The 27,906-nt window shown below is 41.6% G+C and overlaps 1 protein-coding gene across 1 annotated transcript; it reads left to right on the top strand.

Moving 5' to 3' along the window:
- Window positions 1-467: 467 nt before the first annotated feature.
- Window positions 468-27,344, top strand: ttc9b (tetratricopeptide repeat domain 9B). Its single transcript, XM_044204060.1, has 3 exons — window positions 468-1,353; window positions 21,710-21,892; window positions 23,159-27,344. Exons 1-3 carry the CDS (start codon window positions 894-896, stop codon window positions 23,251-23,253), a joined length of 738 nt encoding a protein of 245 aa, XP_044059995.1. The 5' UTR covers window positions 468-893; the 3' UTR covers window positions 23,254-27,344.
- The last annotated feature ends 562 nt before the right edge of the window (window positions 27,345-27,906 follow it).

Genomic DNA, 27,906 nt, shown 5'->3' with positions numbered 1-27,906 from the left:
CCTCCTCCTCCTCCTCCTCCTCCTCCTCTGGTCCCTGCAGCCTCCTGCTGTCCGTCTCCATCTCCTTGAAAACCTTATCAGCTGAACTCATCAGGCGCTCCAGTTTGGCCATAATCTGATGTGAGGGGGTATCAATTAAAGTAAAAGCTGAATTAGCCTGTATCATACAGCCTGTTTTTTTTATTGTGACATCTGGCCACTTCCAAACAATGGGAGTGACGTAATCTCCAATAGTATAAGGCTATTAATTAATCATTTAAATATTGTAGGCTGAATATTGGACTATCACTGTGAATCGTTTCAATAGGGCGTACCCTCTGACTAATAGTTAAAAAAATATGCAAATACGCTATTATTTATGGAGAGATATAAGTATTATTTTATAATTGAAACAATTGTTTTGAGCAATGTACCAAAGTGCAGAGTCGTTTTTGACAAATAATCGATCGTGTCAGGACATTTCGGCACATTTCTTCGGTTTTTGCCATGTAAAAATCTGGACTGCAGCAACGCCTCACGACTTCTCTTTTTTTTCCCACAATGCTGCGCGGTAGGGGTTGTCGTGTGTGCGCTGTTTGTGGTGCTGAAGCTGCGCGTGCCTCGGAGGTTGCTACCATAGAGATCCACCCGAGCATCCTTCCGCGAGCGGACCAGAACGAGGAATCTGTTTTTTTTCGACGGTTGGAGAACTGACGGTTAGCATGTTTCTGCCAGCTGCTAGAGACTTATTTATCTCTTTATAACTGCAAACATCCTTTAAATTCCTTTTACATATATTCCTCCAGCACAAGTTAACAAACCGGACACGTTTCTGAAGCTGTTTTTCGAGGCTCGTCGTCTCCCCGGTGCTGCTGCCTGCCCAGCCGTCTCTGCCGCTCCGTCCCGCATCCTTTATGCACAGCACGCTGCTCCGGTCCTCCCCAACAAAACACACATTAGTGTCAGAGCACCATGGCCCGCTCCAGCCGCTTTCACTGAGAGACATGGAAGCCAAACAGCACCCGATAAAGAGTCTGAAAAGCTACCCGGAGACCGGTGGCCGGAGCCTGGCAGCGGCCGCCGGAGGCGACGGCGGCGGGTATCGAGCCGGCTCTGCTGAAATGGAGATGGAGGCGAAGATCCAGAAAGCCATCGACTTCAAGGCGGAGGGTCACCGCTGCTACAAGGAGAAGAAATTTCGGGAGGCGATCGGCAAGTACCACCGGGCGCTGCTGCAACTCAAAGGGGTGCATGTTATCGACGGGACGACGGGCTCCGAGGTCAACCTGCTGAACCAAGCCGCGGCCAAGCTGACCGAGGAGCAGCGGAGAGCCGTGGAGAGCACCGAGATCGAGTGCTACGACAGCCTGACAGGTGAGCCGGTACTGGTGCACCCCAACAAAACACTCAGACACCATTGTTCGTTTCGGTTCACCGGGTTCACAAGATAGTAGGCTGTAGTTATTTCTGCAGGTGCAGGATTTCTCTTGTGCAGAGGCAGGTGAAATAACACTGCTGTTAAAGAGTGCAGGAACAGATCATAGTGTGTCTAATAGTACATGCTGCTAATTTAATGGCGAATATGGGAGGATGTCTGAACAGTTAAGTATTATTTAGCCTAGTGTCACAATAAATTAACACATCCTCATTGCCTTGACAATTTCAGGCTTTTACACAGCCTTTCAAATGGTTTGTGTGCCATTTCCTTTCAGCACATTGCTGCTTTTCCCCAGTAATTACATTATGATTTAAACTGAAGATGTGGAAAAGAAAAGAAAAAGACAATAAATAAACAGGAAATATATACATGTTTTCATTATGTATGTATCACCACGCTGTTGTGTCTTAACATCAACATTTCACAAGGGGATCTGAGGTGAGAAGACGCCCCCTGAACCATCCAATGGTTGATGTAAGGCTGTGTGTAATGGCACCACTTTGCAGTGACTTATTGACTATTTTCTTGATTAATTGTTTAATCGTTTGGTCTATAAAATGTCAGAAAATACTGAAATATGCCCACAATTTTCTAAAGCCTAAGCTGATGTATTTTAATGTCTTGTTTTGTAAAAAAAAAAAAAAAGAATCCAAAGATATTCACTTTAAAATGATATAAAACAGAGAAAGGCTGCAAATCCTCACACTGGAGAAACTGGAACTTGGAAATATTTGGCATTTTTGCTCAAAAACGATTAATCAATTATCAAAATAGTTGCAGGTTAATCACTTAATCAACTAGTCTGTCTGAAATTTTAGTATCAACATATTTTTTTGAGAAATATACTGAACATTTTTGGAGTCAGAATTAAACATAATTTACCCAACAAATTAAACATTTCATATTATAGTCAGCTGTACTATAAAGAAATAATCTTTAATAATTTAATAATAATTTCAGTGTTTTCTGTTGTCAGTCAATAAAACAAATACTAAAGAACAAATAGATATGATAATACCATAAAATGTTACAGGTTATTGTTTACAGCTTTTCCACAGCTTTTGATCATATCTCATTGCCTTCTATACAGTCTAAAAGCTCTGGAAAAGGCCAGTAAGTGAACATTGAGTTTAGAATATTTTATCACAGATCCAGTGTGTGTTCACACGGGCAATATATCATGATATAGAGTTATTAAGTTCTTCTGGTTATCATATTAATATTTTCCATATTTCACTTTAGCTTAAAATTTCAATGAGTTTGAAGAGAATCATTTATCAATCAGTCATCTATCAGTTACTGTCCATCACCCCAGACTGCTTGGTTCTGGGAAGTCAAGCTCGATTTTCAGTATTTCAAAGAGCATTCAGGAAGAAATATGTATATAATTGTTTTGTAGTATTAATTTAAACAACAAAACAAAATAGTGTATCACGAGTTACTGTATCAAGAAATACCCACAATATGGTTACAGTGATATAAGAAAAACAATAACCATGAATATATTGCCTGGCTCTGCCTCATTGTGACTACAGTATGTGCTCAGTATGCAGTGTGAACAGCAGATCACGATGAATGTTGACATCCAGGAGGAGGTGATTATAAGACATCACTATGTTGGATGTTGTGGGTTTGGGTCATGAGTGTAGCCTGACGGGCGGCAGCGATGATGTTGTGTCTCGTTGCTGCCCTAGTCAGCCTGCCATGATGCATTGAAGGTCGCCTCTTCTGCGTAGCGTTCAGGGCCTGTCTGTAGCCCGTAGGGAGGCCACTGTGGCGTGAAGGAAAGATGGGGGAGGGAAGAGAAGGGAGGGTGAAATAAGGAAGGAAAAAGGTAGAATCGGGGTAGGAAGAAGCAGTGTGGTGGAAATGACAGAAGAAGAGAAAGGAAGTCAGTTAGAGTGATATAAGAGAGGCATGGAGGCTAATAGTAGAGAGCAGTAGAACAGAAAGGGGAGAAGAGGAGGAGGAAGGGACTGCTAGCACGCGTCAGGGGGCCATATTTACCATGGCAACCATCACTATCAGCCTTTTCCCTGTTGTTGTATTAATACGGCTCATGCCCTCCCCGCACTGCTGCTTCAAGCATGAGTGTGTGCACATGCGTACTCACACACAAAGAAAACCTCACTTCAACCTCGCTTTGCCACCAATGACTATGTTTACATGGACGACAATGATGTATGTGCTTTACTCTGATTAAGACATTTATATGGGTGGCTTATAGGATCTTTACATTCCTGCTGATATGCAGAGCCATTTTAATGACTGAAGTTGTCTGCTCCACATTATGCCATAGCAGAACTTTCAACCTTAAACTCCCATAAACTTTATCTTTCTGTCGTGTTGTGGCTTTTAACCCTGGTGGCTATCTCTGCTCAAAATGCCAACAAATCCCATGAAAAGACCAAAACCATCAATGTGTTAGTCCGTCTTTCAGTACTTTCCAACTTCCCTCCCCTATCTGTCTCACATCCCAGCCCACTGGTTTCTACCGAAGATGTAAATCTGCTCACAAACATATAGCTTTATTTTTAAAATAGGCTAAGTAATTTCCTAGAACAGCTGGGCACTGTGGTTTTTAGCAAACATTACTTTAACGAGAGAAAACAGGGCATTTATCCGGGACTATTTTAAGCCGTGGACTGATACACATTTGGTGCTCTAGTGCGTATTTACAGCAGCAGTATGGTACATCTGGGAATAACTCCAAATGTCACCCAGTGCAACAGTATGGCTCATTGATGTGTTTTAATAGTTTTTATGCAGCAATTGAGCTCTATGGCACAGAGGCATAAGATATATCAGCCTTTAACTACTAGTCTCTAGCTGGATTTGTTGACAATAAGAGAAATATAGAACATTGCAGCCTTATCTTTTAATAATGCACCTAAAATTATAATACTCCGCATTGGGCTGGATCACAATTCAATGGCATCATGTCCAAATGAATGATAACAAATAACTTTACCTGGAGTCTGTCACAGCTTGAGAATTAAAATACTCATTCTTACTTGTTTGGAGTACCCACATGCTGTATCATTTTAAATACTTGAAAACATGTATTTTTCTATAATTAAAGCATTTTGCTCTGCTTAAAAACTAAAAAACATTTGATTCGCTGGGATGAACACGGCTCTCTTATGATTAATACTTTAGTAAATATCAGAATATATTTACAAGACTATGTTGTGATAAGCTCCCACCCAACTCTGAATATCTTAATTATACTTAGCAAAATTCTACTTATTTCAATTATGACTTTCCTCAGGGATGTCAGAAAGTGTTATAGACATGGTAATTTTATATTCAAGGTTACTATCAGGCTATTGTGGTCCTTGTTGGCCTTAGTCCGTGATTATGAGTAAAACAAAATGGCAGTTAATTTAGTGAGAGATGACAGAACAGAACTAACTCTCGCACCGACTGAAATTAAGCAGTGACTCATCGGGTGCAGAGTAATCCAGCTGCAGGTCTTTGTTGTGTGGCTCCACCTGGTTACCCCGAGTTCTGCCAGGCAGAAGGCGGTCACCGTGGTTATGAGTGAGGAGCTGCCATTTGATTGGTTGGCTGTCTTTGGCTCTGACGCATGATAGGACAGCAACAAGCGAGGAACAGCACCAGAGACACACGTGAGAGTGACAGTGTTTGTGTGTGAGTGCTTGTATACAAGTGTTTGTGTGTGTGTGTGTGTGTGTGGTATGTGTGGTAAGAGTGAAGGGGAGTTGCTTTCAGCACCGCTTGACCTGCCGTTCTTTCCGTACCCGTTGCTGACATTGCTGATTGTTTAAGTGCAGTGTATTGGTGTGCATGTGCATTTCTGAGTTTGTGTGTGGAGTTAGTGTGTGTGTGTGTGTGTGTGTGTGTGTTTTCTTATCTTCTTGACTTTGTTGTGATGAGGGGAAGCTTGGCTTGGAAGCTTTTCCCTCATTGCATTGGTGGAAAGTAACTATAGTACATTACTCAAGTGCTGTGCTTAAAGTGCAATCTGCAATCTGGAAGATTTCCATTTAAATAAATGTCTGTTAAGTAACTATCTAGCGCCAAATGAGTCAACACAATGTGATTGAGCTTATGGCCCACTGATGAAATTATATGAAAGCCCTTGCATTTTCAGTATTACGAACTGGGTTTCTGTGGCGACATTCCTGGGAAAATGGCGTATTAAGTTACTGCTAATGCAAACCGAACATTTCCCACTGCTGCAGCTTCACATTTAACTGGTGAAACGCGAGCTGACTTATTATGAAGTAGTCACAGGAAATGCAATGTGTGTGTCAGTGAGCTTGACACTGGCCACTATCGCTCATCAAAAATGCGTCTACATAACAAGACAACGGTCGTTTTCGACATTTTTTGACAGTGGATCAGTTTGAGATATTGCAGGAAGTAATGGAACAGCAGCCACAGTGAGCTGTTAGATGAAGAGCTGCAGGCGACACCTCCAACTTCTCAGCGAGGTAACTCCTTTCACTGTGCCCTGCTGTTCGCAGACTCATACCATGTGCAGCATAAAATCAGTCAGATCACGGCTGCTCACAGAATGATGGGAAAAGGCCAATTATTGCCTGACTTCTTTATTAAAACGAAAAAGTTTGTTTTGCTGCCCCCAGACTGCTGCAACCTGTAGTAATTAACTGCATTTGCCGACAGTAACTAGGTGTCACCAAATCAACCAGGACTGAAATCTGGACTCAATCAAGACTGAAGTACAATTTCGAGGTACATTTTTTGCAACTTTATACTTCAACTCCACCACATTTCAGAGAGAAATATTTACATATATATACATTTATTTCACAGTTACAATCACTAGTTACTTTACAAATTAAGATTTCACATGTATAACATATGATGAGCTTATGAAATGTGATGCATTTTTATAGATTAAACTACCCAACAATATATAAAAAAAAGAGTTAAACTACAACAGTAAAATACTTGTACTTGTATTTATAATAATCCAGTAACATTATGTATAATAACAATATCAGTGGCCATTTTTCTGAATTAAGTACTTTTACTTTTGATTAGAGCTGAAAAGATTAGCCTACTAATCTATTAGCTAATTGACAGAACATTTGTCGGCAACTATTTTCTCAATTGTGAGGATTTTCTGCTTTCCCTTGTATTGTGTTATAGTTTAGTATTACTGTTAGTCGAACAAAACAAGCAGTTTAAAGACGTCACCTTCGGCTTTGGACATTTTTCAATATTTTCGGGCATTCTGTAGATCGATTAATCAAGAAAATAATTGTTATTTAATCGCCCTAGTCTTAATACATACTTTAAGCACATTTTGCAAAATATACTTATGTTCTTTTACTCAAGTAACATTTTTTAGTGCTGGAGTATTTTTACAGTGCGGTTTTGCAACTTTTTCCACCACTGGTGTCTTTTGTCACAGCAACTTTTTAAAATGTTGAGCGTTTGCTGAATGCTGAGTGACTCCAGCTCAGCACACTGATACAAAACACAAGAAATGAAGATGAAAGTGGAGAAAAAAATATGAAAAGAAAGGAGGAAAAGAAAAGAGCAGAGAGAGACTAAATGTGTTTTCAAAAAAAGGAAATAGTTTTGGATGAACGAGATTATTATTACAGGAAAGATGCCGGCAACAGAGAAAATATGAGTTTTTAACATTATAGAGGGTGAAAATATGAGTTTTTAACATTATAGAGAGGAGTGAATGTGGTTAAAGAGAAGAGAAACTGAGAATTAAGCCTCAGCGCCAACAGTAATGTTACCTGATTCTGTCAAACAGAAAGACGATGGATGATGAATGTCCTATTTGCTGGCCTTGTTAAGGAGACACCCCGAGTCGGTGTGTCCCTGCAGGGCTGTATCTAAATGGGTTACACCACCACCACCACCATCGTCTGTGTCTGTCGCAGCTCACAGTGGTGCAACATGTTGGCCAGAGGCCGACCGCCTGCCAACCCGCCTCAGCCATCCATCCACCCACCACAAACACACTGCAAGGCACATACAGAAATAACAGATGTGACTGCAGTTTGTTTGCTCTTTTTCCTGATATTGATCATCAAGAAGCACTTTTAACAGCAGCTACTCTGAGTTTACATAAACAGACTTGCATCAACCAGTTTAGAAGCTATTGAAAGTTTTAATCGCTTCAAATGTACATTAGAAATCATACAGAAAATAAAACACGGAGCAGGATGGTGTGATCCTGTTGTGAGAGCGATCAATCTAACTTTTCATTAACTCCTGCTCGCTCTGATCTCTGCCTGAAATCTCCCTTTGTTCCTCCTGACTGGCTCAATCTGTGAATGAGTCATAAGTCACTTCTTCGCTTTAGGAGAAGCGCAGCCGGAGAGGATGAGTGAAATTGTTTGTTTCATAACACAGGCCACCTTTTTTTCTGCTTGCCATGATGATGATGCTGCAATTTCCACCCACTCGTCACATTTAAGAAAAATCGTTAAAGGAATGAAAATAAAAACACAAACAATTTGTTTCTGCAGTGAAACAAGCATGCATTTGAAACTAAGAAAACATGGCTTTTACATTGCCAGTTAATAATGGTCTTTTGTATTCACATGCAGAAGCAGCTATGGGGTTGGATAATTTAATTTAATTTAAGACATATACTGACAGGTTATGAGCAGCCAGTAAACAAACCTTTTTCCCACTGGTGTTTTTAGAGACCCGCTGTGCTGTTGTAGTTTATAACATGCATCTCATGCCACCTTAATTGTTTATCTACAATAAACTCCACATTCAGTTTTTCAGTTTTTAATTTCCTGTTCACAAGGAAACAAAATATTGTAAATATAGCCACAAGCTGCAATTTGTATGGAACAAGCACAAAGTGACTGTCTGACTGATAAAAACTCTGAGCAGGTAGCGTGCAGTTGGTTTTTAGGTCTAATTCTCACTAAAAACGATGCTGTGAGAGCAGTGAGAGTGATTCGAAACAGTAAAGTTGCAAGTCCGAAAACCAAAACAATGACTTGAAAAAAGCTAAAATGCTCCTTATAGCTGAGGGGAATGGCAGAGTCAAGTAATAATTAAGGGTTTGTTACTGTACCCCTATTACATTACAGTCATTTAATCCATTGTTAATATAAAAACGTAGTAATGTATTAGAACAGCTTTAATGATGAAAAACACTTGATTTTGTTACAAATGCAGTAACATTAAAATCCATTTGTGGGTGGAACTGAATGATTAGAAAATCATTTCCATTTCAAAGCGCCACATTCATCCTTATCTGAATGTGTGTGACCCCATTTACACCTGACATTAAAATGCAGTCTCTATGTGGACATGTTATCTGAATACGGAAAAATGCACGTTAATGCCAGGTGAACACAGAACGCATTGGGATAGGAAAGTAGTTAGATCAGCCAGACCACATAAGAAAGAAAAAAATCAAAGTTGAAAGGTCACCTAACCCAGCTTAAGCAAGCCCGGCAAAAGCTAGAGGTAGTAGCAGTAACGTTAGCTACCAAGTCTTACCTGGACCTGGAACAGGCCATGTTTGTTGACAAGTCAGCCAGCCCACCTAACTCATTTACTATTGAGATCAGATCACAAAGCGGGCACAATCTAGATAACGAGAAGGCATTTTAATACCAGGTGTTAATGCAAAGACCCGTGGATCAGATGGCATTATTCAGGTAATGTATCCAAATACGGATCACATGTTAATTAACCAGGTGTGTCCCATTATGTGTCCTGTATTTTGAGCCTCGGGGACATTACACTGAGGCCATTAATGAACTTTTGAACCACGACATGCAATAACAGGCCCTATACTAAAGGTTTAATGAGCCGGTTGGTGGCAACAACATCTGTTCCTTGCTGGACCAAAAATAAAAGCACTGCCTTCATCATAGAGCTGTTGTGCTATCGCTGCACTTCCTCAACAGCCTTGAAGACTCACCACATCACAGCCTCTTCAGCCCAATCTTGCTTCAGATGGGGGCTGTATTAGAATAATGTCAGTGATGTGTAACACCACAGGCGGGTTGATTTTACCAGTCCACTTTGACCCACTGCTAGTGAACAGTCGAGGCTTTCTTACAAAAGCAGAACAGAACAAAAAACTCCTCCCTTTCATCTCCTGCCAGCTCCATCAGCAGGGGACGTGGTGGAGTGCATGAGATAAAGGCAGACGAAGAGAGTAAGATGGGGAGACGAAATGTAAGATAGTGGGGTTACGATGAGGAGAAAGCAGGGTTGTATAAGCAGTTGGGAGAGGAAAAGGACTTGCCCGGTGCTTTGGAGAGAAGAAATGCACCATGCAATGTGCTCGTAGGAGGATGGAGGAAGGAAAGAGATGCCGTGCGAGGGTGAGAAGGGGGATGGGGGGAGTTTTGGTTGGTGTTTTTCCTCTCTCTGTGCGTGTACGTCTGCCATTGGAGGGGTGGACAGAGCAGAACGAGAGCCGTGGGAGCGTGTGCCAGGGCTGCAGATGGCGTGGCATTGCTGTCAGGGGTACGACTGGCACTCCCTCTACCACTCACACTGTACTGTTCTCTGTATACCAAACCTCCGAATTACCTCACGACTGAGAGAGATTTGGAGGATGGGGGAAGGAGTGAGTCAGTAGAAAAGATGCAGAGGCTGAAATGGGGGAGGGAGTAAAACCAAGGGAGCGTGAGAAACTGGACAGAACTCTTAAATATGATGGGATTATACGACAGAGGAGAGTGACAAGTAGGGAAGGAGAGGAGGAAAATGCTTGCCTCTATGACCTCTAAGTAGGTTTTTAGAGCTGCATTTGTGTTTTTTGTTTTCATTGTGAGGGGAAGGATGCTGAGAAATCAAATCCAGGCCAAACTGATTTATATCAGAGCCCTGACAGGCCCAGATGACTCCTGTCACAAGAGTAAATAAGATTCAGTCATCTGTCAGGAAGAAAAGGAAAGAGAGGGAACAGCCAAGGACTCAAGGGAAGAGATGCATCTTCTTTTTTTTTTAAATTTAAGCTCTGTAAGTGTTCACATAGTTGGTACCCATAAAATAAATATAATAATAATAATAATAATAATTACCCATAAAATAAAGCCAGTACAACAGAAAATAGAACATAGTGAAGAAAAAAAAAAAAAAACAAACAAACAGAGACCAAAAATCTACAGCCATGTTAGCAGGTCTGTGAGGCTGTACTTAGGCACTGCGAGCTAAATGCTAACATGCTCACAATTACTATGCTAACATAGCAGGACTAATGTTAATGTTAGTTGTTGAGACATTTCACTAAAAGACCGTGGCACTAGAGGAAACGTCAGTAATCACCAAATCCATAAGAATTGATCCTCTGGGCATCGTGGATATCTGTACCAAATGTCATTACAATCTATTCAAGCTGTCGAGCATTTCACTTAAAACCAAAAATGTTAGAGCAAACGTGATTCTTTCAAGAGGCAGGGTGCATGACAAATCATTTGGCCAATGCTGTACTGAAGGTGGTTCAGATGTTTCTTTGCTGTTACAAGGCTATAAGCAATGAACCGTCTTTAGGGCACATTTAATGTGGTTAGTGTCTCTGATGTGCCAAAAATAATCAGCATGGGGTCTGGTTGTACTACAGTGTGTAAAAAAACAAATCTAAAATTGTCCTCTCAGTAGTTAACCGGCTTGGAACGGGAAATAAAGATTTGCATTAAAGTATGTTTGGCAGAATTATGTATCACATTGTGCTGACACCTCAGGACTTTATTCTAATGCTTTTGTTGTGCCCGTGTCTTTGTGTATGTTTGTGATATGTGGTGTGTTTAGTATATATGTGTGTGATTTAGATTTGTGGATCATTTTTTGATATGGACTGACAGTTGTGTGAAGTAATGAATAAATTGGAAGTGCCTGTCAAAGCTTTTTTTAGTCCATAGTTGAAAGTCATGGCATCAGCTGAGAGGAAACTGAAACAGATGCCCTTTTCTGGCACCCTTAGAGAGAGGGAGCGAGAGAGAGAGAAATGCAGAACTCTGTAAGCTATCAGTAATGAGAATTTGCTGAAGCTATTTGCTGAAGCTATTTGCGCATATCTAAGACTCCACTACCCGTGCTCCAGTGGACAGTGCAGAGTAAACCAATTGGCTGTTTGTATTTATTCATGCTGATAAAAAGCCATGTTGGTCGCTATCTGAGCTTACAGATACTACACGGTCTGCTCCGGCCTGACACTGAATGCTTCATTACATGCACTGCCAGGGGTTGACATTGAAAACTCATCCTTGTTACACCCTATTTGTGATGGCAGTGAAATGTAAAGGTTGTGTCGAGCCTGTTTTGCTGATCCAGCACTGACAGCGATCCTCAGGTTTACCAGATTTGAGTCACACCAGTGCTGTCAAATTAAAAAAAAGGTCAATTATGAAGAGTTAAAATGTGAAATTTAAAGCTGCTATAATCAATAATTTTATATTAGCAATGGATCAAATGATCAAATCAAATGTGTGTGATAGGGGTTGCTTGTAATGAGGAACCCACAGATAATTATCATCCAACTCTGCACTTCCACTCAGCTCTAAGGAGTTTTAGAGCATCTTTCATCACATTAGTCAAGTTTTCATCCAAATGTAGCTCAAATTTTAACCAAATTTCCAGAAAATTGGCAAATTAATGTGTGCTTCCATCCACTACTGTTATGCGGAAATTAGGAGTAAACAGCTGGTGGTGCTAATTCTCCAGTCGGTTGCCATTAAACCATTGCAGAAGAAGATGCCGCAACGAGATGATGTAATTAAAAGAGCGCCAGTCAAATAGAAAACCGTGTGGAAAACATGATGGAAATATTGCATTTATGTTTGTTTCATGTATTAATTTGAGGAATGTTACAGTGTCCTCATCGCTCCACACAGATCTGATGTTTTCATTTTTCGCCTCTTCCGTAACAACTGACGTTTAAGTCACATGCTTCATGTATGTCATGATTTATTCGCTAAGTCTGTTTCCATTGCACTTTGTCGCATTTTGTTTTTATAGCTACATTAACTTTCTCAGCCAAGCATAAAAACTTTTTTGCAATATTTTGACTTTTTTTATTTTCGAATTTCCTTAATAAATAAAAACAAATGAATGGAAACGCACTTAATGTTGTGGTTTTACAGCCCTGCGGCTTTATTGTTTTGGTTCACTCCCACCGCTCTCATCAGCGTAGTTTTCAGCTGCAGCAAGCAGCTGTTATCTGCACAAAAAGCTCCAGAAACCCACTGTACACTACCTTTCCAGCCCCAAACCCCAGACAGACACAGTTAACAAGTAGCTCGTGAACACAGTGGAGCATTTAGCAGCTAAAGAGCCAGATAAACAGAGCTATAAGAGAGTGAATGTTGGACTTACATTCATCAAGTGGACACAAGCACGACTCTAAATTAAGCTCAATGTTACTCTGTGTCTGCTAGATGTGTAAATAGACAACTTTTTGCTAACAAGTGGCCAATGTCAACTTAAAAGTTTATATGAATAGTCAGTGTTGTGTTTACAGCTTGTTTCCACTGCCCCCAAGTGGCCAAAAAATCAGGTTTGACGTCATTGAGAGGTTGTAAGGTCTATGTGGTGTTTCGTTGATGTTTTGGCTGCTTGGTCCAGGATGACAGATTGTTGGCTGTAAGCTCTGATCCATATTCTCTACCACTGGATGGTCTCCATACTGTGTGTTTTTGCAGCTGTGACCGCTTTCTAAGCACAACAGGCTGCCAACACGTGGCTGTATCAATTTTGGAAATTATGAAAGCTCGTGCTTTAGCCATTAATTTACTTAAGGTACTGGAAAAGCTTCACTACCCCACAGGCTGACTCCATGAGATTCTGAGCCAAACCATTTGGCAGTTTTCTCTGTTGACCTTTCCAAATACTCCATCATCTATCTTGTAACCAGTGTAATACACAGAGCATGTTTCTCACAGCTACTGTACATAGATTATCCAAACAAACCTGAAAAAACACAGGAAGTAGATCAATATTAGCAAAACACAGCCTTAATTTTATTTTCCAATGTTTGACTTGAGAGTGGTCAGAGCTGATGTTGTGTGTTTGACAGCAGCAGAAGACCGTAGCTAAAGATCTGCTGAGCTAAAGGCAAGCGTCTGTCCAGTGTCCACGGATGACATCGCCAGTCAGATAATGGCCTAGCTAAGGGCCACGGCGAAATTATGTCTCTATCAGGGAGTTCAACTACAGATATAACCTCAATAAAAGTCTATTTTATGCTTTATTAAAGTGCACTTATCTGCTATTTGAATGTCTGTTTTTACTCATGAGAGTAAAAGTAATATAGAAAGTCCTGGATCCTCGGACACTTAAGGATATAAAATAAATATACCAGTTGTAATGAGTCAAATAAAATCATAATTACACGAACTGCTCTTCATGTCCTATAGAGGACTCAAAAAACCCCACAAAGACCCACCCTGAGTACCATGGGCTTACAGTACAGCTTAAGTTCTGGAAACTGCGATGTGCAATGGAAAGCATTAAATGATTTCATCTTTGGTGAAGTCATAGAGAAGATAGTTTCCTCACTTGTATAAATATTTAAGTAGATGAGCATTAATCCTGAGTCAGCGACTATTTTAGGAGAGCAGAACAATGTAGGAGGGTGCAAATTGATAGAGTAAGGTAGAGCCAGGACCTTTGTGAAGCAGAGGTTGGGGTTTGAGGATAATAATGTGGAAAAAGTGTAGACAGCTGAAGTAAGGGGGTAATCTCCTAGCCATGTTACTGGAAACACTCAGCATACTGTATCACTGAAGTTAAAAATCTTCCCTCTCTCTGGAACAATATGTGCTCCTACTGGACCAGACTTCACAACAAACAATAAACAGTAAGAAGGGTTTGACTAGCTGATCTTGTTTTTAAAAGCCTCCCTCTGCCCCTTGCTCTCAATGAGATCTAACAGAATAATCTGGCTACTTTATTTCCCTTCACTCCCAGGATCGATGTTGCACTGTGGGTAATCCATGCAAACATGTTTGATGTACCAGCAGTTTCCAGGCATGACAGGCGGTGTCAGTGTTATGAGGGAATCAACATGCCAGGGGTTTTTTTTTTTTGGGGGGGGGGGGCAAATGCTGTGAGGTTAGCATTAAAAATGTAAGGATAAATGAGAAGCAGACTGAGTTTTTAAAGGAATATTTCGACATTTATGGGAAATACGCTTATTCACTTTCTTGCCAAGAGCTAGATGAGAAGATCGATACCACTCTCATGTCTGTCTGCTAAATATTAAGCTACAGCTAGCAGCTACTTAGCTTATCTTAGCATAAAGACCGAAAACAGGGGGAAACAGCTAGCCTGGCTCTAATTATACAAATTACCGCATACACCTTATAAAACCACAAATTGTCATTTTTATGCTTCGGTTTTTGTACGGATTAAACAAACGAAATAATTTGTGAACAATAGACATGTGACTACACAGATTGTGTTACCTTTGGACAGAACCAGGCTAGCTAGCTAGTTGGGAGTGTTCACACATTATTCCAAGATGGATACCCTTGTTTCGAACCTTAGTCAAATCATTTAAAGGTCCAGTATGTAGGATTTAGTGGCATCTAGCAGTGAAATTGCAGTTTGCAACCATTTAAGTACTGCTCAGCCTCACCCTCCTGCTCCAAGCGTGTAGGAGAAACTACGGTGGCTGCAAAACTCGCAAAAAAACTGACTCTAGATAGGAAAAAAACGCCCTATCTAGAGCCAGTGTTTGGTTTGTCCGTTCTGGGCTACTGTAGAAACATGGCGGTGCAACATGGCGCTCTCCATGGAAGGAGACCCGCTCCCTATGTAGATAAAAACAGCTTATTCTAAGGTAATGAAAACACAACAGTTCTTATTGACAGGTGATTTTACACTAATGAAAACATACTTATAATTATTATATTCCATTTATGCCATTAGATCCTCCTAAATGTTACACACTGGACCTCTAATTAGCCTAAATAAGCTACATTGCTGTGTTACGTATTTGGAGCTGTTTGTTGTGTATTGCTCCTTTTAAATTAGTTGAATTTATTGTATTAGTTACATCTAATTAAAAGCCACTATGGCTTTTATTTGGATGTAACTGTCAGAAATTGTTGCTTTGTAGCCATTTTTCCACAGGTTTCTTTTCACCAAGTGGGAGATATCAGGAATTTCTGACACCAACAATATCGTCTCCCACTCAGACTTACAACAGGGAGCTGACATGAAAGTTTTTTCTCACTCAGTTGCCCGTAAACACGGTCTGCTTGAAATTACATGGCACGTGGCATAAGATAAGCTAACCGGCTGCTGGCTGTAACCTTATATTGAACAGATACATGAGAGTGGTATCGAACTCTTGGCAAGAAAGCAAATAAGCACATTTCCCAAAATGTCGAACTATTCCTTTCACCCAAGTCACACAGTATTCAAGGTGTATCAACAAACTACACTTATGGAGGTGTGATGGAGATTTCCTGTCCAAATCACATTCAAATTCACACAAATGCACACTTCTCAACCTTTACCATACTCGCCCTATACACTCTCAGTCCATACTCCACAGAATAGTCATGCACATTGAAAATAGTCAGTAACTCATTTGCAAGGCTGGTCCCAGCTCTCTACATTTCCGACTACACCAGAGAGGCCTGTGGAGGCCTCTGAGACGCACACAGTCAAACAGGAGCAACAAGAGTGAGTAATTATGAGGGTTTTTTTGACACCATGTGGAGCTGCATTAGTCTTCGCTACAGTGACACAATCAAAGAGATCATCTGCGCCACTTGTTTTAAGTGAAATGTTACTTGATGACAAGATGAGCTTTTATCAGATCTGTGTAATGATAAATCCCAGCAGTCATTATGTATATTTCCTCTTAAGTTAAAGAGCCTATTTTATATTCCTTATGTCACATTTTGAGTGATATAAGAGATACTAAAACACTCATCTGCTGCATTATGGGAGTGACAGCTTCCTCGAAACAGCGTTGGGTAAAAAGATCCCTAGAGCAGCTATGAAATGAGGGGTTCAAGATGAAACGCAGCAACTTCTCAGAAACACAAGCTACGCAAGAACAAGAGAGAAGAAGGTGCAAATGCAGAAAAAAATGGATCTCCAGGAAAAAGAAAGGGGCTGAAAAGAAACATGATAATGCAGGTTGTGGCTGGTGAAGGTGGAGTAAATGCTGTGTCATGTCAGTGCAGACAAGCCCCTGTGATAAAGCGAGCTAGGAGCCATAGCGCTGTCCCTCTCAATAACAGAGAAAGGCATTCGCAAAACGCTCTGGGTGGAGCTATTCTGGGCCTGGAGAGACCGGCTACACTGTCCGAGAGCCGTGACGTCGGCATGTTAGATCGAATTTTGCTCAGAGAATGTATGTGTGAGGCAATTTCCTGATGATGACTGTGCACGGTTCATTTGTCTCTGTAAATAAATCTGTTGCAGGACTGTGACATCTGTAAAGGAGATACAGTGAAAGGTGAGGAGGAGGGCAGGGCGGTCTTTGCTCAGAGGTGAACAGCGGCACATAGCCGGGAAGAAAGAAACGGAAGGTGGAGGAGCGAAGGACGAGGGTCAAAGATGGACGTTGTTGTGTGGGGATGTGTGAGGAAATGAGGATTGTGTGTCTGTGAGAGTGATGGGCCTCTCCATCTGCCATTATCTTCCCGCAGAACTAATTACAAGGTGATGGACAGCACAGACTAATCACCGGGGGCCACGAGTGGCTTTAAATTAGCTGGATCGTGGTGTCGCGCCTGGTGTGATGAAGAGGGACAGGAGAGGAGTGAAACGAGACGGGGGGGGGGGGGTGACTCCATAGGGCTGCTTCTTCCCCTTGGTTTATCTCTCTCCTCTTGTCCTCTGTACCTTTCATACAGAAACCTTGTCATTATTTTCCCTCGGATATGTCTGTATTTTGTTTTGTCAGTGCTGTCTCTATCTCTGCCCTCCCTTGCCCCCTGTCTCTCTTGTCTTATTTCAGCTTCCTGCCTTGTTTTCTCTCTCTCTCTCTCTCTCTCTCTCTCTCTCTCTCTGTCTCGCTCTCTTTTATTCCTCCCAGGCTTTGGCACTCTCTGTCAGCTAAATGAAAGCGAGTCTCTGTGTGAGCTCAGTTCTTTTCAAACATGATGCTTCAGGCAAACCAGTGGGGTTCCTGAGCATGTGTTAACCACTCCCACTCTCCGCACCTCTCATTCGACATTCAAGCAACGGAAACACACATACATACAGTCACATAAAGACAGGCAGACACACACACATTCGCACACTCACACTTGACAGCTGATTTGCACCTGTTGGGGGGGGGTTTCTGGGTTTAGAAATTCAAATACATTTTTCTGTTCCATTTATTTCCTATTTCCTGTGTTTTGTCTTCTTCTGCCCCTCCATAAATCTGGCAGTGAGACACACATTCCTCAGAAAGAGAAGGAGATACTTACACTCATGACACTAAATGGGCGCACACAAAGCCAGTGTCCCAGCCTCAGCTCATTCTTCTGTCCCTGTCCTCACATCAAGTCCATCATTAAGACAAATCTATCTTGTCTGCACCACTAATGTCCTTTACACAGTCACATCTCATTATTCCTCCTCTCTCATCTCAACAAGTACTCAGAAAAAGCTGTGAGAACGCTGCATTTATAATCAAAACAAAACTCAGCAAGTCATATCTGCTCATGACCAGTTCAACTAAAGGGTGTAATTTAGCCTGTAACTTTTAAGAAAAAAGCAAAGATTAGAGGAAAGCAATATGTTTTTCTGTCTTCCTCTCTTGTTAAATCATTTCACATCCTCTTTGGTTTATCTTGAAATCCCTCGAAGGGGTCCTGACCTCCAGGTTTGGAAGCACTGCTGAATCACTCACACTTTTTAACAATAACACAGGACGCAAACAGAAACCTGTCTCTCAGTGACTGGGACACGTTGGCTCCAGTGATATTGTTCTGCTGTTTTAATCTGTCTGTCTATGTACCTGTCCAGTCTGCTCCGATAAACCCGTCATTATCACACCCTTAATACAGCTCACCACGCTCTACATTTCCTCTGGCACGCCATCCATCTGCCTAATGGGCCGGTAGGGTGCGGCCGGCCAGTCATCACTTGCGCACACTGCTTTTGTGTGTGTGTGTTCGTGTGTATTTGTACACGTCACGTAACCACTGTTTGCATCAAACGGTTCATTTAAAGTGTTCGTGATTCTGTGTGCGTGGTTGTGTCATCAAGTTATATCCAACCCTTGTTGTTTGCAGTCACCTGTGTTACTGTGTGCGTGTTTCTGCCTCTGTCCTTGTCATTGGTAACTGTGTATCTGCTGTATGCACTGTAGGTGTGTGTGGTATCATCTGTTTGTGTGTGAGTGCCAGTGAACTCTCTAACTGCGTCAGCCATTAGGCCATTATGGACTGTAACTGAATCCTCTGAAAGCTCTGCTTACGTCCACTGCTGGAGGATGATGATGGATGTGTGTGTGGAGGGATGAGAGTAGTCATGTCGGAGCTGGACGGTTGTAAAAACAAATAGAGGAGTGGAGTCTGTAGATAGGTGTGCAGGAGAGGTAGAGGGCATCTGAGGTGATTCCCACTGTACCGGGCTGAGCAGACTTATGATCACTGAAGACGGGTAACAGCTTCGACCTTGCTGCTCTGGGCTCTGAGTCATGAGCTAAAAAATGAGAGGACTGTCAGGCTTTCTTTTGTTCTTCTTACTATCAGGGTGTGTGTGTGTGTGTGTGTGTGTGTGTGTGTGTGTGTGTGTGTGTGTACATCCATCTAATAAAACTTTCATACAAGAAAGGCAACTTAAAGGGCTTGACAGGAGGAAACAACCAAAAACAATACTATTTAGTTAGTTATTCTACAATAACATTTTTGGAGAGAATGTGCAGAGAAGATGCAGATGTCACTATAGAGCACCAGTTCAGCAAGATAAATACTCATCAGGGTCTTATAAATGTTGGTGGGTCTCTGGAGAATATCATGCAACTCTTAGCCATGTTCTTTGGTATTTTTCACTGAAGACATTTTGACATGTTACAGTAGGAAAAGCATAAAGGGTCACTGTCACACACAGTATGTTTACATGCACATTAGTATCCTGTTTTGGTATTATTCAGGATATGGCATTTACATGGAACATGGTTATTTATATTCCTGTATACAAGTGAATGAAAAACAAGAGCGACGATACAATCTATGATGATCATTATCGTTATTAACCAAAATATTTTTTTGTTTTGCTGACTAACTTCAATGTAACTTGAGTTTATGATACTGCGCCTACAAATGTGGCATGGAATATTCAGAAACCTGGATCAGGTGTTTACATGCTACAGTGTCCCAGTTTCTATCAAAGTACTCCAGCTACCATATACAGGTTTATTAAAACCAGGAGACGATGTTTACATGTCAACCTGAATACTTAAAAAACCTGATCATGTTATTGGTAACACATTTTCTTACTACGAAAAGTCAAAATTGCCTGTTGTGAAAAAGGCCTCTGCTTAGGGAAGTTATACATCAAGAAATGTATCATATCATTACATTTTCTTTCTGTATTAAACATTATTTTGTTGAGAATGTCAAGAGAAATGGTGGATAAAAGGGCAGGTATCTTTTGAGAATACTCAGAGTAATTGTAATTACGGGAATGTACTTGGATTGATGTTATGGATAATAATTAAGAGTATTTTAAAAAAGGGACAGAGGTAGAGAGAAATTAAAATGTTATAAATGTAATTGTGATCATAATAAAGTGGCCCCTCCAATGAACCATCCCCCCCAGTTTACTTGCATGTGATAGAGCAAAGTTCATGTTTACAGCTATGAGGCTTGAGGCAGTGACTCAACACACACACACACACACACACACACACACACTGTACTGCCTCCATCTGCCTCACACATGCAACTTCAACCACTAAATATCAAAACACGTTGATTGTTATTGAATTGTTCCATCCCCTGATGTCCATGATGAATTATTTAGTGTTTTGCACTTGTTGTTGTTGACGGGCAAGGCCAGACCTTCTACATTGTGTCTCTGAGGCTCAGGGGGGGGGAGATGACAGAGGACCACTAACTCCCCCCTTCTTCTCACCCTAAAGTCTCCCACAGGTCTCACCTCCCTCTCCTCTACTTTACACCCATCCTCCCCACATACAAACCTCCTCTTCCTCCTCCTACTGCAGCCATGCTCCCCTCTCTGTCTCTCACTCCTGACTCACCCTGCCTCCCAGCTAATAGTGCCAGACTCATGTTATTCACAGAGCTATCTGTGTGTCAAGGGCAGCCTCAGAGGAAAGATTAAAAAAAGGAGTCCGATCAGGGAGGGAAAGGGTGGGATGAGAGTGCTGGAGGAGATATGGCAGCGGAGGTACAAGGAGGGATAAAGGAAATGTATTTTCAATATATTATCAGATAAATCAAGACTGGCAGAGGGAAGGAGAGATGGAAAAAGAAAGAAATGAAGGGAGAAGTGAAGCAAAACCTGAGTGCTTGTAATCACCAGAGGAATAGTGTTTGAGTGATCAGATATCTGAGCCATCAGCAGGCATTTAAAAGCTTTGGTGGACTAAAAGCTGTGTGTGTTTGTGTGTCTTTACTAATGAAGTAATTCCAGTCCTAGCTGATCTCAGAGCTGCTGAGAATCGCTACAGCGAACTGCTGCTGCAAGACACATCTATAGGATTGATGACTACAATGAAATACAATTGTACTTTATGGCGTTTTTCAGTTAGTAAAGTGCCAGTTGCTTCAGGTTTAGATCTCTTGGCTTCAGTTCTGTATTTCACCACTCACATCTCACCCCGAAGGACTTCTGCGGTATCTGTCGCTCACTTGATCTCTGCATCCTCCTCTCCTGCCCTCGTCTCTCTCCTGCTGCCCTCGCTGCTTACAACACATCTGCTTAGTCAGTCGAATAAGACTTAAGCATCCTCACGGTATTCAGTCCGTCATTCTCAAGCTGAATTTTCTCCCATTCTTCTCTTTTGCGTGTCGAGCTCAACGGCAGCATGTAGAGACATTACAGCCCCAGGGCTCAAACTTGCTTGCACGACTTTTTTTTTGTCTTCTCCACACTGAGAGACATTAGTATTGGCTATTTATAGTCAGCTCACTGCCATCCTGAGGAAGCACTGTGGAGGCTAGATTTCACTGTGGCTCTATTAAAAAGCGCAAGTTGAGATGTCAGCAAAATATCCCCGCCTTTGTTTTATACTCACGGGGCGTACTTGTCGTTTAAACTTCACTAAATGAGACTTGAGGTGTTTGCGTGGACAAAATCATTATTACAATACATTTTTAAGCGTTTTCAACTTAGAAACTACTAACTTGTTCCCTCTCTTCTATCCTGCAGCGTGTCTGTTGCAGTCAGAGCTGGTGAACTATGAGAGGGTGAAGGAGTACTGTCTGAAGGTGCTGAGCCACCAGAGAGACCACTTCAAGGCCATGTACCGAGCCGGCATCGCCTTCTATCACCTGGGTGACTACGAATGTGCCCTACGCTACCTGCGTGACGCCAAGAACCGCGAACCTACAGGTGAGAATAACAATGTTCTTTCCGTGGGTAACACTGAAGACAATGAGGTCATGTCCTCATGTTTTGTGAATTAATGGGGTTTGACTAACTTGGGGGAAGTTGACATTATACAATTAAAACAATCTAGTAATTAAAAAAAGATTGTTTTTGAAACTCAGTGTTTAAATTTGACTACTTTTAGGATTTCTCCCCCGTAATTTTATTCTTCACCGTGTGGAGAAGGCTTTGAAACACCATTTAGACATTCATGTTGGGAAGTAAAAGTCTAATTGAACGGTTAACGGAACTAATAAATTAAGAAAAGTAAAATAAGTAAATTAGCTAATTTTAGAGACACTCTTTTTGGTTTGTGGTCAAACCTTTCTGAGAGTGGTGAGGGAGGGGTGTGTTGGGGGTACTCATAGCCTCAGTATTTCTAAACTCCTGTCTACAGCCCTGTGCTCCCGTAAAAGCCTTAGCTATGTTTACATTCACTCACATTTAAAACGCACTCTGTGTATCCTTGAGACCTAATTAACATGTTGAATGCTTTCCCATCCTCAAAAACAGTTGCTGAGCCGATTTTGGAAATAACTAGAAACCCACATTGTTTACATCCATATTTGCTTGCTAGGAGTCTTCTTCTTCACTGCCTTTGTTGGCGCATTGCTACATTTCTTCAACAGTGGAATAGCATGGTATCACTGGCAGGACTGTGTACTAAAGTTGCAGAGTTGGTAGCCACAACACAGCTAGCAACCTGCTCCACAAGAGCTTTTCATCTGTTGAACCAGAGTCAACAAGCTTTCCCGTCTAGATAAACAAAATAGAGCAAGCTCTGTTTTTAATATCATGTACACAAGATGAGTATGTGTGTACAATTTCCTCTGCATGGGCTTCATGGGATTGGTAGTTGATTCCCAGTAAAGTATTTAGCCTTTTTTTCTACATTTTCTTTTTGCTTTAAATACATTTTTATAAGGTCATGTTCTGTCTCATAGGTGGTTGGTCCAATTCAAGACTTATAACTCTTAATTAGATATTTTCTGAAATGTCAGTGGAAAAAAATGAATGAAACCTGGGCCACATTTTAGCTCTGTCATAACCAAAGTCTGTCACTGTGCCTTTATTGTTCTGACATGAAAGAAGCATAAATTAACTAAAATAGTTAAATAAATTTAACTGCATTCACAAATGCGATTGCATTGATTGACGTTAAGGCGCGACCCTTCTTTTTATTTCACCCTTTCTGCCTCACATCCATTACATTTTCTCTCTCCATCACAGACACCAACGTGCTGCGGTACATCCAGCTGACAGAGATGAAGATGAGCAAGAGTGGACAGCGGGAACGAGAGAGCGGCAAAGAGACCCAGGGCTAACCCTCGACCTTTTCACCCTCCTTACCCCTCGACCTTTGACCCTACAAGCAGTCCCTACATCAACCCTCCCTATCTCCACCTCCTCTATCGACTCCTGACAGCAGCACAGACCGCAGACAGAAGAGACAGACCCAATCACCCGCCAGCGATGGATAAAAACGGGAGACATATCAAGCGCTGTCTGCAACCCAACCTCCTTTTCCTTCTCTTCCCCCTTCTTCTCCCCCTTTTCTCCCTCAGGTGCTGTGGTTCCTCTCCCTAGACGCAGACAGTCGAGCATAAAAGTCAAACATAAAAAAACAACAAAAAACAAGGAAAATGCTGTATTATACTCATATGAAACAATCAATGTGGTGGAATGAAAAAGGAGCTTCAAAACATACATATGAATAATGGACATTTGCGTGATTTAGTAAAAGTTTTAAAAACATAAAATGCATTTTGTTTCTGCTCTCTCTTTTTCTCTCTGCCTTCTCTCTGTCTCCATCTTATTTCGAACTCTTAATATCGGGGGTTGGGAAGCTCGAACACACCAGGAGGAGGGCGGTTGTGTGTGTGGAGGCAGCTCGGAGTATAAGCAGGGGATAGTGAGGGGTGTGTGTGACACATATCAAGACCATGGCCCAATTTGATTGTACATCCTACCCCAACAGGGCTCACTCAGACCCCTTACCCAGGCTATGGGACAGACTAGCACGAGAAATCTTTCATCAAGTAGAGAAAAGGCCTGCCTCTGCTCTTAATCTATCGCTCTTCTGTCTCACTTTTCTTTCCTGGATGCCATGTACCTCAGTTACTGGACTGTTTGTTTTTTTTCAATTCAAGGGCTAATTCAAGTGTTTGTAATCTGTTACTAGGATTTTTTATTTGCTTTTCGGTGTTCATCATACTCAGTAGTAATTAACTGGTTGTTAATAGCATCTGTGTGCGCAGCAAACAGACAAAATTCTCCAGCGGTTCCTGCTGTTATCAGGTGTGCTATTGTGGAAAATGGTGTGTCTTGAATCTGTTGTCCGAAGCCCCTCCTGGGTCATGTGTCATTGTTGATGTTGTTGAGACTGTCGAAGCCCCTCCCTCCCTTCCTCCGCCCCTCTCTGTTCCACCCCGTTAATGATGTCACAACGGAAAATAGCCAATGGGATCGGAGTTCCATCAACCGCCGTTGGCTAGATGGAGATCCACTCTAAAGTTTCACAGTGAGAAACACTTTAAAATTTCTAAACCGAGGTCCAAACTTTTATCACTAATGCTGAACCTTCCCAGACATCGATAACACACCAAGGAGACTCTGGGCAGCGTTAGTGCAGGGAAAACAATCACACACGTCTGTCCTGGCAGTCTAAACCACCATCTCAGCTTCAGTGCACTTCAACAAAAGTGTGCCATTTGAGATTTCTTCCTCTTTCAGTTTATCGTATGTTGATAGATAAAACATCTGTGTTTGAAAAATTGTTCCAGACATAGAGCTGTAAGGACAGATAACACACAGCATTAGCATTAGACAACACTACTGATGATATGGCTTGTGGCTATCCATGGCTAGCTGTCAAAAGATACATAAATAATTTGCCACTGCTTCTCTTGTGACTTGTGAAGCAGAATCATTGATAATGCAAATATTGCTTTTATGATAGCTTTACCACAGGCTTAAATATGCCTGCCCTGCTCTGCAGAAGGTTGTATTGACGATTTGTGAAAGCATGACCTGAATTTCCCTCGTCTCTGATGCCATGAAACTCTTTCCCGTGTGCAAGCACAACTTTTGCATGTAACGTGCGGCTCCAGAGAGTTACTTCAGATGTATGGGATAGGGATTATATCTGCTCTATTGCTTTCTGTCATGGCATGCTGCCACACTGTTTGCTCATACCTCTATTTTATCCATTCTGCCCTTTATAAATAAACACAGAAGGTGGTGACAGACTGTGATCACAGCAGTAGAATAAGTATCAAGTAAATCTGTAAAAAAGAAGTCTTTAATGAAATTAGGGTCACCTTCTGCCTCGGCCAAGGTGAGAGATAAGAGATAATTCCACTGCTTAAGAAATTCAAAAAGGGGTGGAAGAGGAAATCAAAGAAAGATGCTGTAAAAGATTCCCCCTCCCCATTTTTCCAGTGAGCTGCTAGGAGGTAAATAGGGACATAAGTGTGTCAATGGGACTCTGGAGAGATGACACCATGCGTTGAGGAGGCCGGCATGATACAGAGAGGCTCCAGTGGAGGGAGAAGTAGGCCATCATCAGCCACAGTAAAACAGCTGCGGCTCCAAAGTCACTCCGGCAGCAGAGACACAAGATTACAAATAGAAAAGTTTAGAGCTGGGAGATTTATTATCATGTGGCTGAACGTATGTGGACACCTGGTCACGTAGTTTTGGCCATATAGTGTACATGATAAGAGATATATCTAAATATAATTAAACAGCTCACATGTTTTGCTGGTCATAATAGCTGTGTTGCAGGAACGTAACATTTTTCTTGAAGGAAAAGTTCGACATTTTGGGGAATGCACTTATTCACTTTCTTACCGAGAGTTAGATGAAAAGATTGATACCACTCTCATGTCTGTACACTGATATGAAGCTGCAGCCAGTTAGCTTAGCTTAGCACAAAGGCTGGAAACAAGGGGAAACAGCTAGCCTGGCTCTGTCCAAAGGTAAAAAAATCCACCTACCAGCACCTCTAAAGCTCACTAATTAACAGGCCATATCCTGTTTGTGTTGTCTGTACAAAAACTAACGTGTATAAACAACAATTCAACATTTTACAGGGGTGGTATTAATCTTTCTTGGTTGCCAGACAACCAGTTGAAGTTCTGCTCATATAACTCTTGGTAAGAAAGCAAATAAACGTATTTCCCAAAATGTTGAGATATTCCTTTAAGTTATCTTACTGTTCTTGCTTAATGAAATAAATTCGACGCCACTACTTTTCTGACTAATTCCCATTACTACTAATAATCATTTCTCAGAGAACAAATCACAGGTGTAAAGCACCGATTATCAAACATCAACACTGAGTCAAATCATGAGACGCAGAAGCCTTCCTCACTTGATGTGCCTCTGTACTCTCTTCTTCTTCTGGTATCCCAGAGGAAATAAATCAACAAAACAACTGTGAGGAATGGCACCTGCAGACTCGGTCTCCATGACTGCCTGGGCTGAGTCTACTCACCCACGGGCCCCTCTGGGATAGGTCTCCTCCCGTGGTCCTCTCTCCATGGCACCAGTCCGCCATCTTGTTTTTTGTCTCGCTGTGCTAAGTCATTCTAGCTAAACGTGTACTACAATTGTCTTGGGGATAACTAGCTGCGCACAAGACAGGTTCATTTCTGGCTGATCAGTTCTTGATTAACAGCAGAGCTGACTCCAAGGCTGTTATTGTGAGCATAATCTGACAACACTGCTGTCTGGGCAAATAGAGATAGACACTTCTCTACATCAGTGTAGCTTTGAAAACAAACAACAAAAAGCACAAGAAAAAAAAAGAGACGGGAAAGTCAAACTACTGGCTGTGTTATTTTTGCTCTTTTGCTCTGATGTCATTTGAGGTAAATGTTTGAGTAGTTTTTGTGAATATATGATACAAATGTACAAAAAAAATAACAAAAACGGAAAGGTTTATGGTTGTGAAAAGCTTTACTTTAGTGAATTACTTTATCAATGGAAAAGAAAAGCAAGAGATAGAAAAGAGAATTTTACTACAGCGCCTCCACAGACCTGCTTTGTGACTGTGTCTGTGTCCGTTGTTACTTCTGTTGATCCCCCTTTCGCCAAGGGATCCAGAACCGGCTCAGTGTGTGCAATGCCCCCCCCATCCAAATGACCTTTCACCCGACTCGTCTGTTTCTGCACAGTAAGGCGACCAGTAATGCAGGAGTGGAGGAGAACTCGTACCAGAGCGCAGAGATAAAAGGACATGAAGCTGGGGACGTCAAGGCAATGACTGCGTTTTAGGCTTCCAAGAGACCTTTTTCCACCCAGCATCCAACCATCACAGGCCGCCATCACTGGTTTTACTGAACTGCTAGCCCGGGAATGCACTATTGATTGGTAAATGAAGATTATGAATAAAGTTTCAAACAAAGAGGAATGTTGTTGTTTTTGTTGTGTGGTCAGAACAAAGTCTGTTTACACTGTTTACATTCTTCTTCAGTTTCTCAGTGATTTGCTCCGGGATCTGATTGATCATAACTGCGTCCTAGTAATCACTTTTGGACATTCATTATTCCACTTCTTTGTCATTTCCTGCAACGTGGACTAAAGTTATTCTACCCTTAAAATACTTTACACTGATAATTTTACCATAAAACGTCCTTCATGGTTTAATGATCTGATAAAGACTTAGTTTAAGACAAAGAGGGTGCTTGTGCAGATCTGAGGACACACCAACTGGCAGGCAATCTGGTTAGTTGTTCACTTTAAAAATGAACACAACACACACACATTTGTATCACTTTGTCCACATCTCCTCTTTCTGTCTCTCTGAAGTGCCACCAAACACTATCATCACCTGAATCTCAGGAAATATGGTGAAAAACTGTTCAGGAAACCATGAAGGGAAAGGCGGAGAAGGTGATAAACATGTGAGACAGTCTCCACTGCTGCACACACTGTCTTCCTACCATACAAAACACTTGTGTGTGCGTGTGTGT

This window comes from Siniperca chuatsi, linkage group LG7 (genome assembly GCF_020085105.1).
Source record: "Siniperca chuatsi isolate FFG_IHB_CAS linkage group LG7, ASM2008510v1, whole genome shotgun sequence".
Lineage (NCBI taxonomy): Eukaryota > Metazoa > Chordata > Actinopteri > Centrarchiformes > Sinipercidae > Siniperca > Siniperca chuatsi.
Note: the sequence above shows the minus strand (reverse complement) of the source record. Positions and strands in the feature narration are given on the sequence as shown.

What these genes read in the sequence shown, in the direction of transcription:
- ttc9b (XM_044204060.1), top strand. Translation starts at nt 894, where the DNA reads ATGCACAGCACGCTGCTCCGGTCCTCCCCAACAAAACACACATTAGTG. An exon ending in GTGCTACGACAGCCTGACAG is followed by an intron (nt 1,354 to 21,709) that starts GTGAGCCGGTAC and finishes TCTATCCTGCAG; the next exon opens with CGTGTCTGTTGCAGTCAGAG. An exon ending in CAAGAACCGCGAACCTACAG is followed by an intron (nt 21,893 to 23,158) that starts GTGAGAATAACA and finishes TCTCCATCACAG; the next exon opens with ACACCAACGTGCTGCGGTAC.